The 16,983-nt window shown below is 39.3% G+C and overlaps 2 protein-coding genes across 7 annotated transcripts; both read left to right on the top strand.

Annotated features, from left to right (window-relative positions):
• Window positions 1-505: 505 nt before the first annotated feature.
• On the top strand, window positions 506-6,787 carry LOC147283641 (pentatricopeptide repeat-containing protein At5g47360-like). Of its 6 annotated transcripts, XM_086244988.1 has the most exons (5): window positions 506-673; window positions 1,040-4,513; window positions 4,602-4,712; window positions 5,127-5,300; window positions 6,378-6,787. In XM_086244988.1, exon 2 carries the CDS (start codon window positions 1,315-1,317, stop codon window positions 2,743-2,745), a length of 1,431 nt encoding a protein of 476 aa, XP_086101114.1. In that variant the 5' UTR covers window positions 506-673; window positions 1,040-1,314; the 3' UTR covers window positions 2,746-4,513; window positions 4,602-4,712; window positions 5,127-5,300; window positions 6,378-6,787. The 6 variants fall into 6 exon arrangements, with proteins under 6 accessions (XP_086101114.1, XP_086101117.1, XP_086101116.1 ...); XM_086244991.1 differs by having other exon boundaries at window positions 1,040-1,249; window positions 1,393-5,300; XM_086244990.1 differs by lacking the exon at window positions 4,602-4,712 and having other exon boundaries at window positions 1,040-2,948.
• A 3,904-nt stretch (window positions 6,788-10,691) lies between these two features.
• On the top strand, window positions 10,692-12,128 carry LOC147283640 (uncharacterized). Its single transcript, XM_086245408.1, has one exon. The coding sequence runs from the start codon at window positions 10,692-10,694 to the stop codon at window positions 12,126-12,128; it is 1,437 nt and encodes a 478-aa protein (XP_086101534.1).
• The last annotated feature ends 4,855 nt before the right edge of the window (window positions 12,129-16,983 follow it).

The raw sequence follows: 16,983 nt of genomic DNA, 5'->3' as shown, positions 1-16,983 counted from the left end.
GCCCCATAATAAATTTGGACTAGTTAAGACGAGGTTGTAGGAATTTTTCATGTATTTTTATGAGTCCGGAGCTATTTTTAATTAATTTTTAAAGTTTATAAAAATAGGAAAATAGAAAAAATCTGAAAATAAAATAAAAGAGGTGACACGAAATGTGCGCCACGTCAGCGTTTAACGGCCACGTCAGCTTCTGTTAGATATTTGAACGGAAAATCCTGAATTGACACAAATTGGATAATTCGGGGTTATTTTTGTCACGTTTCAAAATTGGTGGACCAAATTGAGAAACCGCTCAAAGTTCGTGGACCAAAAATGTATTTAACCCAAAAATTTAATATTTAATAACCTAAAACTATTCAATATATATATATATTAAAAATACCACGTGTTTTCTTTTTACTAGCCAAGGAGCCAGTTCTATTCTTGTGGAATAGAACCGGCTACACTCGAAACCCTTGTAAAATCAGTGAACTGTGAATCACCTCCAGGCTTCCAGCATCCTCCATCTCACTGTCAACTCTTTCTCATCGCTGATCTCTCAACTCAGCTCTCACTCTGTCACTCATCTCTCTCACTCTCGCAGACTCTCACTCCTTCATCTCTTATCTCTCTCACTCTCTCGTTCTCTCATCTCTCGTCTGTCATCTCTGTCGCAGGCTCAAGGCTTCAAAAGGTATGTCATCTCTCTCACTCTCATATCTCACTCTCTCATCTCTGTCTCTTATCTCTCACTCTCTCATGATCTCATCTCTGAAATAAGGGATTTTGGGTTTTCTAATTCAAATTAGGGTTTAGGGTTTGATTTCGGGATTTGGGGTTTAATGGTTTAGGGTCCAAATTAGGGTGTATTTGTGTAATTGTTTCAATTCAGTTGGTGTTTATTTGTTAATTGAGAAATTGAATGAGGGTTTTGATTAATTGGGTTTTTCTGTTTTGAGGTGTTCGCGTTTTGATTAATGGGGTTTTTCTGTTTTGATTAATGGGGTTTTGATTTAGTGATTATGGATTAATTGGTTTGTTGTTATTGGTAATTTGGCAGGACAAATTTGAGGTTGAGGGACTTGCTGCTGAGGTCCAAACCGGGTTGATTGCATTGAACCACACCGAAACCTGCAGGTTTGGTTTGGTTCGGATTTTATAGTCATTTCCACGGTTTTTGACACCGAACGGCACTAGAATTAACCTTCGGTGCGGTGCGCGGTTTCAAGGGTAAACCGTACAGGACCGTGTCCACCCCTAGTCCATTAAGGTCTTCTCCATTTCAGGGTTTAGGGTTTAATCATATTTGGAACAAAACCCTAAGCTTTCCTTCTAATGTTGATCATTTCTTCAATCTCTCGGTTCCTCTGCTCCTCGGTTGTTCTAAAAAATCACAAATTCTCAATCTTGCAGTTCTCTACTGCCTCATCTGCAGAGGTATTCTACAATCAGCTGCAAAAAAATGGTGGCAACATAGAGAAAGCCCTAGCCCCAATCAGAGTCAAGCTGGACTTCAAATGTGTAAGTCAGGTTTTAGAGAGATGCTATCCTAGCCAATCCCAAATGGGTCTTAGGTTTTTCATATGGGCTGGTCTTCACTCCAGTTATAGGCATAGCCATTTTATGTATAGCAAAGCTTGTGAATTGTATGAGATCAAGCTAAACCCAAGTGTTATTTTTGATGTTTTGGAGGCTTATAGAGTTGAGGGGTGTTTTGTTAATATTAAGATGTTCAAGGTTGTGTTCAATTTGTGCAAAGAAGCTAAGCTTGCTGATGAAGCTTTGAGGGTACTGAAGAAAATGCCGGAATTTGATTTACGTGCGGATACTATGATGTACAATGTTGTTATAAGGCTGTTTTGTGATAAGGGTGATATGGATATGGCTGGAAGTTTGGTGAAAGAGATGGGCTTGGTGGATCTTTATCCCGATATGATCACGTACATGGTAATGATTAAAGGGTTTTGCAATGTGGGTCGGTTTTATGATGCTTGTGGGTTGTTTAAGGCTATGAAGGAACATGGTTGTTTGCCTAATGTTGTTGTGTACTCGGCACTTCTTGATGGATATTGTAGGTATGGGAATATGGAGAGAGCTTTGGAGTTATTAAAGGAGATGGAGAAGGAGGGTGGGGATTGTAGTCCTAATACTGTAACATATACGTCCGTTATTCAAAATTTTTGTGACAAGGGTCGGTTGTTGGAGGCATTGGCTATTTTGGACCAAATGGAAGCTCATGGGTGCTCCCCAACTCGCGTCACAGTTAGTTCTTTAATTAAGGGTTTTTGTGCAGAGGATCGAGTTGAAGAGGCTTATAAGGTGATTGATAGAGTTGTTGCAGGGCGTAGTGTTACATATACTGATTGCTATAGTTCTCTTTTTGTGTCTTTGGCAAGAGTTAGAAAACCTGAGGAGGCAGAGAAGGTCTTTAGGATGATGCTTGATACTGGGGTCAAACCAAATAATTTGGCGTCTAGCATAATGTTAAAAAAGCTTTGTTTGGAGGGACGGATGTTTGATGGATTTTGCCTGTTTGATGAACTTGAGAATTTGGAATGCTTGTCTTCCATCGACTCTGATGCTTATTCGATTCTTTTAGTGGGGCTTTGTCAACAAAGTCATTTGGGGGAGGCTGCAAAGCTTGCAAGGTCAATGCTCAATAAAGGAATTAAACTGAAAGCTCCCTATGTTGACAGTATAGCTGAGATCCTCAAGAAGTCCGGAGATGAGGAGTTAGTTAAGCATTTGACCAGAATTGCAAGGTGACATTGAACAAAAGACATTGTTCATCTGTCTTGGAGGCTCTTGTTTGCTCATCTGGAATTGGTTTCTTCTACTAAGCTCAAAGTCTATAATCAAGAAGAAAACTGTTCTTGAATTGAATTGATATTTTTTCCTGATGAAAAGTTTATTGCAGTCGGTCATAGAATACAGTTATTGGAAGTGGAAGCGAATAATGGAAGTTCCTGGTAAACAACTAATTAACTAGAATTTATGTTGTTCTAAATGTTTCAGAGTTATTGCCTGAACTCTATTTCAATGGCATAATGAATGGTATATCAAATTGACCGACTTCAAGGAGTGTACAAGGAGTGTACTCAAAACATAAAAGAAGGAATATAACACCTTCAATGATTTAGAAGTAAATCAATAAAACTGTGAGGACAATTAGAGAATAATTTATTTCAGCTTGTTATGATTTGGACCATCAAATAACTGATACTACACCATGAAATAAGCTGAAATTGATGATCAAAAAAATTTAAATGGTCAAAATAACATTTTTGTTTACATGAGCTTATGAATTGCGAAAATCTGAATTCTGAGGGTGGTCTATAGTAGTTTATCAATCACAAACTTCAGTGAACATTGCTTCCTCTTTGCAAGTGTTGGCTCCATCTATTCTTGATCAAATACATAAGTGTTGATTAACTTTTTACAAGGTGTCTTCTGATAGTTGAATTTATAGTTGTTATTGTTGTTTTTGTCGTTTTTACCCTGTATCAAGTTCTCCATATTTAGACGTTTATATGTATTGAATCAGAATACTGGAAACACCTGCTCCAAATTCCAATTAACTTTATCTATGATTGCTCACCTAAGGGACTTAAAATGAGGGACAAGTGACAGACGACGCATTTAATGGTTAGATTTGAACACAATTGTGAAATCAGCAATTCAATGAAGTAAATCTGATCCTTGAATGTGTTTTCCTTCACTTGTCCCTCATTTTAATTCCCTTAGGTGAGCATCACTCTAACTTTATCATATTTGAAATTTTGAAGCAAAAATGGTGTTGTGCATTCTCATTCTCCGTTTGACAGATATGATTCGACATCTCCCACCAACAAAGGATTTTTTTGTCCTGTTTTGGATATTTTCTCTAGGCCACACAATAATCCAAGGGTTTGAAGCTTTACCTAACACTTCCACCTCTTTAGTATGTACTGTCTAAAACCAACCAAATGCTGGAACATGATTGCTACTCTGTTCAGTTGCTTCACAAGAATGTTTCATGTGGTTCATAGTCTTTGTCAAGTATCCAAATGAGTTTTTAAAGAAAGCTAATTAAGTTAATGAAAGATGCTTTTGTTAACATAGTTGTATCACATGGGAACTGTAGAAAGTGAATAGGTGAGAAAAATACTGCTTTTGAATCTTATAGTTATTCTGTGTGAGTTTTTATTCATGTGTTAGTTCCATTTGTGGTTGTATACTTGTATATGGGTTCTTTTATGTGAGCAACCTTGCACTGATGATGATAAGAAAATTATGCTGCCTTCAAATTTCACAATTATTCTCAGCTGGGGGAGTGCAGGCTATGTGGCACGGATAGATCTTTCCTTTCATGGATTTTATATTACACCTGAAATTGGCTTTGATTGGAGGACCGGTAAAGGGAACCCATTCAGTTACTTCACCTATGGGGGCTGCTTTTGCTGAGGTTGAAATTGACACTTTGACTGGAGATTGTCATACTAGGGTGGCAAACATATTCTTGGATCTTGGATACTCTCTCAGCCCAGAAATTGATGTTGGACAGCTGCTTTTCTTCCTTTTCCTTATCAGTTTTATTCAAATGTCAAAATGTTTTATTCATTTATTAATAAACATCCGTGCAGAATATGGGAATTTTAGCACCATCTCAAGCAACATTTAGTGATGCCCATTGTTGCAATAGGAATCATTTTCGTGAAAATCAAGCTACATTTGGCACTCTCCAGTTACATGTAGTAAGCCCATTTTGAGTTCTGTTTCAATAGGAATAATTTTCCTAGAAAGCAAGATATATTACAGAAATAGCCCTTGAGAATTGATATAAAACAGTGCTAGCAGAGATTTTAATGTTTATTAGGCTAATAGCTGCTACTGATTTACTGATTTTAAGTTTTAGTTGGTAAACAATTCAGTATATTCTTGGTCTCCTTTTACCCAAGCCATCTAAAATAATGAACATGCTAACAAGCTCCTGATCTAGTTTGTGAATGCCAATCTTGCTGTTTATTTAGTGTCGTTTTATGAAATTGGGGAAGGGATGGTTGAACTATGGGAAAATATTTCATTTTGACTACAATAATCCTGGAGTAATTGTTCCATTAATGTTCTTTCTCATGGTAATAATATTATGCTTTTTGTTTCTGATGCAGATTGAAGGAGCCTTTATTCAAGGTTTGGGATGGGTAGCCCTTGAAGAACTAAAGTGGGGTGATCATGCGCATAAGTGGATCTCACCAGGTTCCCTCTACACTTGTGGGCCTGGATGTTACAAAATTCCTTCCATGAATGATGTCCCCTTTAAATTTAGCATTTCACTTCTGAAGGTATGCTCATTCTTCCTGTAAGCGCATGCTATCAGTTATTAATTATTCTTCCTCCCTCCCTTCCATGAATGATGTCCCCTATAAATTTAGCGTTCCACTTCTGAAGATATGCTCATTCTTCTTGTAAGCGCATGCTATCAATTATTAATTATTGGGAGACTTAGAAATCCATTTTATGAGTCTTTCTTAGATTAAGACCGGTAGTGATTTAGAGTTTTTAATTAAGTCATTTTATTTTTCTTTTTTGACGGCTGCATGTTAGGTTTTAACTCCAATCTCGGAGTTAAAACCTAACATGCAGCCTCTACAAAGCCCACTCTACACCCTAGGAGGGAAAATACCTTTCAAATAGAGGGAAATACCCTTCAAATCGGGGAATGACTTTATTATGAATTAAAATGATTTTCTTATAAATTAAAAGGACTTTATTATAAATTAAAAGGATTTTTTTATAAATTATTATGAATTAAAAGGATTTTCTTATAAATTTTAAAACACCTCCAGTCTCCATCTAAAAATTATTTTTTTAAAGGACTTAAGTCTAATTATTTCTTGTGGCAAAAAAAAAAAAAGTCTAATTATCTCTTAATTATTCTTCCTCTCTCCCTCCCTAGCGACCCATATAGACTAGCTGCCTCTATTATGGTCTTGCTAGCAAACACCACTATTTTTGGTTTTGATCTTCCAAATCATTCCAGCAGTAGGTTTGGACTCTTTTTTTTTTTTTAAATTTTTTTTAAATTTCTGAACCTTCAATAATAAATATTCATTCTCTTCATAAAAATAGGAGGTAGAAGAACCGATAAATATTTCTTTTCTAGTTCATCCCTGGAGTTGAATGGCTCTTTCAAGAATTGTTTTCGATCTAATCTGTAGGAACCAATAGAAAAGGCAAAACCCTTACGATACACTAGATCCGACCCTCCCTCCCTCCCTAAGATTTAATTCTTTCATTTCAAGTTGTATTTATACAAATAGAATTAACTTTGGCTTCCCAGCATAAGTTATGATTCACTTTTTAAACATAAATGAAGTAACAGTCTTGACCTGTTTGTGGTTTTCTTTTCTAATTGACAGGGACATCCAAATGTGAAGGCCATCCACTCATCTAAAGCTGTTGGTGAGCCACCATTTTTCTTGGCTTCAGCTGTCTTTTTTGCTATCAAAGATGCCATTATAGCTGCAAGAGCAGAAGTAGGGTGCAACGAGGGGTTTCCACTAGATAATCCCGCAACACCTGAACGAATACGAATGGCTTGTTTAGACGAATTTATAGCACCATTTGTTAGCTCAGATTCTCGCGCCAAGCTTAGTGTTTTATTGCTTCTTGCTGTTTTTCCATATTTACTGATATACTACTGGCAATGTACTCAGATTATGCCAGACTGTACAGTTTTTAATTACTATTATAGACTCAGTCATGCTTAATATGCATGTAATGTCTAAACAAGAAATATCAAATATAAAAGTTCAACCGTTGTTATCCATTGCGATGATCATGAATAATAATATAAAGTAGTAATTATAGGGAGAATGGTTAGACAAATTTTGTTGACGGTGACATAATTTGGTTTTAGGGAACCTTAGTTTTTGCTCTTTTTCTTTCAATTATTATTATTTATTATTAATTATTAATTTATGTGGCAGTTCTTTTTCTCAATTTGTATCCCGCTATTTTGTTTTTCTTTTTTGAAAATTTCATCATCAAAGGCAAAATAGACTTGGTCTTTTTCATTGTTTTTATCATTTTAAAATGATATTAGTTGGAAAAATATAGCAAATTACAATTTAGTACTACAATTTTACATGTTGTTTTAACTTAGTACTCCAACTTTAAAAACTTGCAAAAAAGTATCTCAACTTTCATTTTGTGTCAAAATAGTACCTCAAATAGTTTTTCTGTCAAATAAATTGTTATCTGCTGACGTGATAAGGGTATTTTTGTCTTTTTTCTCAAATTTTAAAAATAATAATATTTTTAAAAACTTTTGAATAAAAAAATTTCTTAAATTTCTTAAAAATTCTTAATATTTTTTAAAATTTCTTAAAACTTTTTTCCCTCTCCCTCTTCCCCTTCCCCAGCCCCTCCCTGCCTCTCCCTCCTCACCAACCCAGCCCCCCCCCCCCCCCCCCCCCGATCCACCACCTTTCACCCAGCCCTAACCCACCCGCCGCCTCTCACTTAGCCCCGCACCCAAAACGACGAGAGCGATCAACGATGGACATGCTAGTTTGGAACAACTAGGCTCGGGCGCGATGCCTGGGTCCTTACCCAACTCGTCCAATCCACTTTCCCTTCTGCGAGGACACCGTCATCAACCTCATCTCGTCCTCGATTCGTCTCGCGCTCGAGAACGTACTCAACTATGTGAGAAATGTTGGATTGCTGCGTGGACCGGGTCATTTACTTGGACTCGGACGTACTCTTGGTCGACGACATTCACAAGCTCTAAAACATTCACTCACTGGGTTTTTCTGGTTTATTTTCCCTTTTGTTTTAGGTGCGACGAGGTTGGGTGAGAAGAGGCCAGAGGGGGTTTTGGGGGAGGGGGAGGCGGTGGCCTGGGTGGGGTAAGGGGGTGAGGGGAGGGGGGTGGGTGGGGGCTGGGTGAGGGGCTGAGTGAGGGGCGGCGAGTGGGTCGGGGCTGGGTGAGAGGTGGTGGGTCGGGTCGGGGGGGGGGGGCTGGGTTGGTGGGGAGGGAGAGAGGCGGGGAGAGGTTGAGGGAGGGGGTTGGGGAAGGGAGAGGGGGAAAAAAGTTTAAGAATTTTTTTAAAGAAATTTTTTAAAAAATTTTATTCAAAAGTTTTTAAAAATATTATTATTTTTTTAAATTTGAGAAAAAAGACGAAAATACTTCTGTCACGTTAGCAGATAACGGTTTATTTGACAGAAAAATTAACGAAGGTACTATTTTGACACAAAATGAAAGTTGAGGTACTTTTTTGTAAGTTTTCAAAATTGAGGTACTAAATTGAAATAACATGTAAAGTTGAGTTATTAAATTGTAATTTGCTCTAGAAAATAATACAACAGCATTTCACCAACACCATCCGGTGATGTTTTTTTATAAGCAGTAGAATATATTAATTCTCTCTATTTGGATCTTGAAAATGTGAATGTAAGGAAAAAGCCTTGTCATCTTATTTGTTTCATGTTATGTAAATATAGACTTTTGCTTCTTCACTTGTCTTGTGCATTGCTAGAGACAGATTTGGTGATATGATGAAGTTCCAAATTAGTGCAGGCTTCAGGGTTTTAAAAGTAATAGTCATAAGCGCGTGATAAACGGAATTGTTATTATATCATGTATGATGTGGGTAGTTGGATTTTATTTTAAATTGTGTTCTACAACTTTTTTTTTTTTTTGGTCTGTGTACTACAAATTCTAAACGTTGTTTCCTGTCTCTAGGATTTAGGCAATTTGATATAAAGTATAATAGCTGCCTTATCTTCTTCACCAAGAATAAACAAAAACTACAATATCTTCATGTATTACCAATTTATTTCATTCTTTGTGAATTTGGCAGCTGGGAAGAAGCATCTTTGGCATGACATTGATGCAGAAAAAATAATAATTCAGTTTGTGGAGACTTTAACGTGTGTCCAAATATGTGTGTGGTGGGTGTGTAAAAATTGTTTTTGCCTAGCTTCTGTTTTTCCTTTTCCTTTCTCACAGGGTACATTAACTTTGAACTTCAATAACCTTTTTCTGTATTAGCATGATACCATTCTTGTAGTTTTCTTTTCTTTTTTTTCTCATTGGTTAAAGAAAAATTAATCTCCATTAGAACCCAGAGTCTATGCTTCTTTAACCTTCATCCATAAAAGAAGAATTCTTTGTTAGCTTACTAGCTAGAAATTATTTTAGTTGACCTGTTATGTTTTTGTCTTGTTTTTCTGTTCTTTTCTATTATTAGAGTATTTGTGTTAGTCTAACTTTACACTATTGATTAAATAATTATTAAACTATCTTCTTTTGGAGCGAACTATCTTCTTTTCAGGCATGCCAGACTGGGCGGCAGTCCAAAAGATCTTCAGGTTGACTTTATCTTTTCCAAATAAATGCATGTTGCCATTGCAAAAGTCAAAGTTGCTGTTGGACAACATCTATGTTTTGCTTTCATAATGCATTAAAAATTAATTTTCTTAGACCCTCTCTACAGAAAACATAAGTCACACAAAAGAGAATGGAAAACAGCTTTATACATTTGTAATTGACAATGAAAATGAAAGCTTCAAACCCAATCATTCCATTATCTTCTCCAAAAATTATTTACTTATTAAATACTTTAACATTGTGTGATTTTGACACTTTGTAGTTAAATAAGCAGGAAAACGTCAAACTTAAACTTTAGTGAATGTTTGGGACTTGGGAGGTAAGTTTCTGGAAAGCCTTGAACTGGTCATGTGGGTTCATCAGATTGACATCGATCATCACATTTTTCTGCTACCTGTATTGTATAGCATGACCACAAAAGTTATATGTACAGTGAGCTTAATTATTGGCGTTTTAAACTTCAGTGAAAAATATTTACTACTTAAAAGGCCGGTTTGGTGTTTGGTTAGGATATGTTAACTAACTACATTTTGCGTGTATTGAAGAAAGAGAATGAAGGATGTCTTCTAACGTGAAAGAAGAGAATGAATTAGTCATAAGCGATTGATATCTAAAACTTATCCCCACTTATCCCACCATTTTTTTAGAGATTGGAAGGATATATTTTATATCAACTCCCTATAATCATGAGTCCATCTTTTTTCATTCAAGTTAGAAGCTTGTTCCTTGAATACACATTGAATTTTTTTCATTTAATATATCCAATTCAATCCTAGACACCAAATGAGGGTAATTAGTAAACTAATTCTATATTATCCAACAGTACTGATTCTATTTTCTGAGATTGAATATGTGAAATTCAGATGCACATGAAATTGAATTTTTACTGAAACACCTGCCAAAATTGCTAAATTCCAAATTCCAATGGAAAGTTCTAAGTAAACCTAATCTCAACTACTTCCTCTTACTAATACAGAGAATTGCTCACGATTTCTATGTCAAACTTTGTGATTATATGCATTTACTTTGAATGTTTCTTGACTATAGCTAGTTTTGCATGAGTAATGAGACAATTTCAAGACTAGTGGGATCCCATTATGCAATTGTTAATGGTTGGAAATTAAAGGAAATGGAAAAATCTGCAGGACTTTAATTATTGTTTTGTTACAGGTCAGAAACTTCATATATCATTAAACAAATGCTTTGGTGGTTGAACAGATCACTATATAAACTTTGGACCTCTACTCAATATTCATTCACAAATAATCCTTTGATCTTAAAGCTATAGTAGTCCCAAAATTGTGGGGTGTTTCAGTCCACAGTAATGCTCAAAATGGCCAATTTTTGGCATAGCCTGCTGTTTTGTGCCTTGGCTATATGCTTAATAGCCACCAATGTAGCCGCTAGTGATGAGAAATCTTATGTTTATGGATCTCCACCTCCACCACATTCTTCATCCCCAAGACCTTATTATAAATCACCGCGGCCACCAACTCCGGCTTACCACTACAAGTCACCACCACCACCATCTCCATCACCACCTCCTCCTTATGTGTACAAATCCCCACCACCCCCTTCTCCATCTCCTCCACCTCCCTATCTATACAAGTCACCACCACCACCACCGCCATCTCCATCACCTCCCCCTCCTTATGTCTACAAGTCACCACCACCTCCTTCTCCATCCTCACCTCCCCCTTACATTTATAAATCACCACCACCACCCTCACCATCACCTCCTCCACCATACGCTTACAAGTCACCTCCTCCTCCATCTCCATCACCTCCCCCACCTTACATTTACAAATCACCTCCTCCACCATCTCCATCACCCCCACCTCCCTATGTGTATAAGTCACCACCACCTCCATCTCCATCACCTCCCCCTCCTTATGTCTACAAGTCACCTCCACCACCTTCTCCATCACCCCCACCTCCCTATGTGTATAAGTCACCACCACCTCCATCTCCATCACCTTCCCCTCCTTATGTCTACAAGTCACCTCCACCACCTTCTCCATCACCCCCACCTCCCTATGTGTATAAGTCACCACCACCTCCATCTCCATCACCTCCCCCTCCTTATGCCTACAAGTCACCTCCACCACCTTCTCCATCACCCCCACCTCCCTATGTGTACAAGTCACCACCACCACCACCTCCATCTCCATCACCTCCCCCTCCTTATGTCTACAAGTCACCACCACCACCTTCTCCATCACCCCCACCTCCCTATGTGTACAAGTCACCACCACCACCACCCCCATCTCCATCACCTCCCCCTCCTTATGTTTACAAGTCACCACCACCTCCTTCTCCATCCCCACCTCCACCTTACATTTATAAATCACCACCACCTCCTTCTCCATCCCCACCTCCACCTTACATTTATAAATCACCACCTCCTCCTTCTCCATCCCCTCCTCCACCTTACATTTACAAGTCACCACCACCACCCTCACCATCACCTCCCCCTCCTTATGTCTACAAGTCACCACCACCACCACCCCCACCTCCTTCACCTCCTCCTCCCTATGTGTACAAATCCCCACCACCACCTTCTCCATCCCCACCACCACCTTACATTTATAAATCGCCACCACCACCCTCACCATCACCTCCTCCACCTCATGTTTATAAGTCACCACCACCACCACCCCCATCTCCATCACCTCCACCTCCCTATGTTTACAAATCACTACCACCACCATCACCCTCATCTCCTAAACCCTACTACTACAAGTCTCCTCCACCACCTATTCTTTACTAAGCAAATAGAATTTCTGTTCTCTTCGTGTAAGTGTCTTTTGTCATCAAGTATTTCATTTACTTCTCTTATCATTGCCCTTCTTAATTGATTAAATATATGTAATCTTTTGTGATTTTCCATTTTACTAACGTCAATATTGTTCTGCATTGCAGGTTATAGATTGGTGAAACAAATAATTGCTGCAAGAGAGAGTTTTATCATTGCGACTTGTTTGCATGTGATCAATCCAAACGGGAGCAAGAAAACGATTTGAGAATAATAAGAGGGTGCAATATGGACGTGGTGCTTTGCATCTTTCATGCAATTTATAGTTTTATTATTTTGTTGTCGTCATAAATGATAAGTTACATACGATTTCTTTTATGTTCGCCATTTTTTTTTAAAACATTATGCTGGCCATTTTTGGTTACATACACCGAGATTTAATGTAATCAATTGGATTAAATTTGTTCATAATGTATATGTTTTTTTTAAAGTATTGAAGATTGTGAAATTAATAAAATGGAGCTATAATTATACCCAAAGCCCATTCTCTCTCTCTCTCTCTCTCTCTCTCTCTCTCTCTCTCTCTCTCTCTCTCTCTCTCTCCATTCCACATCTCGGATACCCAAGGCCCCAAACAGATTGGATGCTGTGGGATCGAGCAAATTTCCACATAGCTGTTGAATTACTTGAATCACATGCAATCAAGAAAATACTAAGAATCTATGCAACTCTCCGATACCTAATTTACTAAATGTGTGAATCAAAGGTTAAATTCACTTGAATCAGAGTCACGCGCCATTCTATGGAGCTTGGTCTAACTATATTATAGATCCGTACTATATAATATATATATATATATATAGCGTGGGACCATGATTAATTCTCACAATTAAGGACATTTGACAAGAAATGTGGTATAGTACCCATATAATGGGGTGGTACCTATCATGGGAAGAGGTACTTACAATATTGAAAGGATCTACGCCTTAGTTGAAGCAAAAGACCAACGAAAGGAATGGACTACCTTTACAAGGTAACTACCAATCAAGGACTACACTCCAGTAGGTAGTCACTTAGGTAGTCGCCTAAGTAGTCACCTACTGTAAGACCCTTACTAGATCCTTACGGATCAGCCTCGGCATTGGGTGGATGTTGGTGTCACGGTGCGCTTGTGGCGAGCACACGCACTAACTCGGTTACGAGGAAAATGGCATGCGCGGGTCATGCTCGGCCTAGTCGGGTTACTAAGTCAAAGGAAGATGGGCTGGTGGCATTTGAGTGATGTCACGTACATGTGGGCTGATACAAGATGGCAGCAGCTTTGTTTACTTAGTGGCAGAGGAAACCTTGCCCACTTGAAGAGGCAAGCAAGCTGCTGATGTAGTCAGCTCAAACAGGCAGCTCAACCTTGAAGCAAAGCTGCATGGGAACTTGGAGCACCATGGGGACTTGAAGTATACCCAGCAGCATTACTGACTTGTTGAAAGGCAAGCAAGCTGCTCATGCAGGCAGCTCATGCAAGCTGCTCATGCAGGTAGCATATGCAAGCAGCTCCTGCATGCAATTATGGATGCAGCTCAAGCAAGCTCTTGGAAGTTGCTGAAGCCACTTGAGAGGGCAAGTGGGTGGCAGCATGCACTCCTGTTGGACAACTGTCACTTAATATTCAGATGGGAAACAATCCACTTGAGTATGTTGGCAATCAGCAAGTTGCCAAGTCCCTTTACTTAAGCTTGACGAGGCAAGCTTAGTGGGTTAAAGAGTTTAGTTTTGCAAACTGATTTGTAAGAGAGAAAACACAGTTTTGAGAGTGTGTAAATCTTGCATTCCTTTGTTGATAATAAGGTGGGGAATATAGTCCCTGTAAACAAGTGTTGCACATGCTTTTACGTTTGGTTCCTCTTGCAATTGCGTGAGTTTAGGCTGAGAAGTGTGAGTATCACACTGCCATAACAAGGGTAGTTTGTGAGGATTTGGAGATCGAAAATTTGCCCCTGTTACAGTTGGTATCAGAGCCTAAGTTGGCTTAATCTCGAGTTGTTTTCGTTGGCAAAACGATGGTCGGAAGTGGCGACAATCTGGTGGAGCAACTTACACTACTCGAGAACTTTGTCGACACTCCACTGGCTGATGATGCTCGCAATTTGGCAATGTAGTGCTATGCATTGAAGGATGAAAATGTTGCCTTACGCGAGAAGTGGGTGAGTTTGTTTCAAGAGCAAACAAACACCAGGTGCACATCTATTGTTGAGGACATTGAGTCCTTGGTAGAGATAATCAAACAGAACTTCAAAGAGGTTGAAGATGATGTTGCATTGCTGAAGAAGGCCATGCTTGGTTAGACGGGGGGAGCGGAATCCATGTCAAAGATCAAGGTGCCTGAACCTAAGCCATTTAATGGTGAGCGGAATGTGAAGGATCTTGAGAACTTTCTTTGGGACATCGAGCAGTACTTCAAGGCAGCTCGTGTGCCTGAAGCAGAGAAAGTATTGATGACTAGCATGTATCTTGTCAGTGATGCAAAGCTTTGGTGGCGAACTCGGATGGCGGATAATGATTGTGCTGGTCGGGCAGTGATTGTATGTCTTGAGGAAAGAATTGAGGGATCAATTCCTCCCTGCCAATACATCGTGGATTGCAAGGGAGTCCCTCAAGAATTTGAGGCATACAAGCACGGTACGCGGGTACGTGAAAGAATTTAGTTCTTTAATGCTTGATATCAAAAATATGTCCGAGGAAGACAAGCTTTTCAATTTCATGTCTGACTTGCAATCTTGGGCACAAGCGGAGTTGAGAAGGCAAGGGGTGCGAGACTTGCCTACTGCAATCTCAGTGGCTGAAGGGTTAGTTGACTTCAAAACGGGAAACCCTTCTTCAGACAAGAAGAAGGGAAACGATGGAAAGAAGGATAGCGGAAAGGCTCCTTATTCCAAGAAGGTTCATGGAGCAAGAACAAAGATTGGAAGAAGCGAGAGGGTCCGGACAAGTCCAAGTCTGGTGGGAGTTCTAGTACAAGTGGTACAAAGCCTACTTACTTTGTAATGGTCCTCACCGAGTGAAGGATTGCCCAAAGAGGGAGAAGTTGAGTGCCCTAGTTACTGAAAATCCAAAGGATGATTCAACAAATGAGGATGCGGGAGTTTAACCTCGAATGAATCCTTTGCGATTAACAGCCATCACTTTAGTCCCAACACAACCAAAGAAGGGATTGATGTATGTGGCTGCCACGATAAACAACCAAGAGACGTATGCCATGGTGGACAGCGATGTTACCAATAATTTCATAGGTATGAAGGAAGTGCAGAGACTTGGCTTAAACCTCACACAGAATTCAAGCACACTAAAGGCTGTGAATTCAGAAGCTGCTCCCATAAAAGGATCGGTTGTGGTTACTCTCAAGGTTAGTTTGTGGGAGGGACAATGCAATATGATGGTTGTTCCCTTAGATGACTTTGATGTTATACTTGGAATTGAGTTCTTTGTCCAAGCAAAGGTTTCCTTAATGTCTTACCTTGGAGACCTATTGAATGCGGAAGGAAATTCGCCATGCTTTGTCCCTGAAGTCAATATGGCTGCGGAAAAGAAGGTGGTTCAGCAGAAGCATGGGATGCAATTTTCTATGCAAGTAGAGAAGGGATTGAAGAAGAATGAGGTGACATATTTGGCTGCCTTGGTGGAGATCAAGACGACCAAGGTTGTTAAAGTGCCGGATAGGGTGGTTGAAATGTTGGACGAATTTGCTGATGTGATACCCTCGAAACTTCCTAAACAACTTTCTCCCCGACGCGCCATTGATCACAAGATTGAGTTGGTCCCTGATGCAAGACCCCCTGCACAAGCTCCTTATAGAATGGCGCCTCCTGAATTGGCAGAGCTTAGAAGACAATTGAACGAGTTGTTGGATTCTGGTCTCCTTCAACCATCAAAAGCTCCCTACAGTGCCCCGGTTTTGTTTCAAAAGAAATCAGATGGATCCATGAGGATGTGTGTGGACTATTGTGCCTTGAACAAAGTCACAATCAAAAATAAGTATCTTGTTTCGAATGTGTCGGACTTGTTTGATTGGTTGTCCAAGGCCTCTTACTTCACGAAGTTGGATCTGCGTTCGGGTTATTGGTAGGTGCGCATTGCTGAAGGAGATGAAGTGAAGACTGCTTGTGTTACGAGCTACGGCTCATATGAGTTTCTTGTAATGCCGTTTGGGTTAACTAACGCCACAGCTACTTTTTGCAATCTAATGAACGATGTCCTTTATGAGTATTTGGATTCGTTTGTTGTGGTTTACTTGGATGACATAGTTATCTATAGTGATTGTTTGGAGAATCATTTGATGCACCTTCGGTTGGTTTTCTCACGACTTAGAGATTATCAACTCTATGTAAAGAAGGAGAAGTGCGAGTTTTGCTGCCAAGAAATCATGTTCTTGGGGCACTGGATTATCAAAGGCATGATACGAATGGATGAGAAGAAAGTAAAGGCCATCCTTGACTGCCCTGCACCTACTAAGGTACCAGATTTGAGATCTTTTCTTGGCTTGACAAATTATTATCGGCGGTTTATCAAATATTACTCAAGGAAGGTGACTCTCTTGACTGATTTGCTGAGGAAAGATAACAAATGATGTTGGAAAAAAAAGTGTGAAGCGGTGTTCGAGAAAGTGAAGCAAGCAGTAGCTACGGAACCTATCCTTAGGCTGCTTGACTTCGAGTTGTCTTTCGAAGTTCACACAGATGCTTCAGATTGAGCATTTGTAGGGGTGCTGATCCAAGGACATCCTATTGCCTTTGAGAGCCGAAAGCTGAAGGATGTCGAGCAGCGATATTCAACTCATGAAAAGGAGATGGCTGCAGTTGTGCATTGCTTGAAAGTT

This window comes from Dryas octopetala, chromosome 5, assembly GCF_963921425.1.
Source record: "Dryas octopetala chromosome 5, drDryOcto1.1, whole genome shotgun sequence".
NCBI classification, from domain to species: Eukaryota; Viridiplantae; Streptophyta; class Magnoliopsida; order Rosales; family Rosaceae; genus Dryas; species Dryas octopetala.
Note: the sequence above shows the minus strand (reverse complement) of the source record. Positions and strands in the feature narration are given on the sequence as shown.

What these genes read in the sequence shown, in the direction of transcription:
- LOC147283641 (XM_086244990.1), top strand. Translation starts at nt 1,315, where the DNA reads ATGTTGATCATTTCTTCAATCTCTCGGTTCCTCTGCTCCTCGGTTGTT.
- LOC147283640 (XM_086245408.1), top strand. Translation starts at nt 10,692, where the DNA reads ATGGCCAATTTTTGGCATAGCCTGCTGTTTTGTGCCTTGGCTATATGC.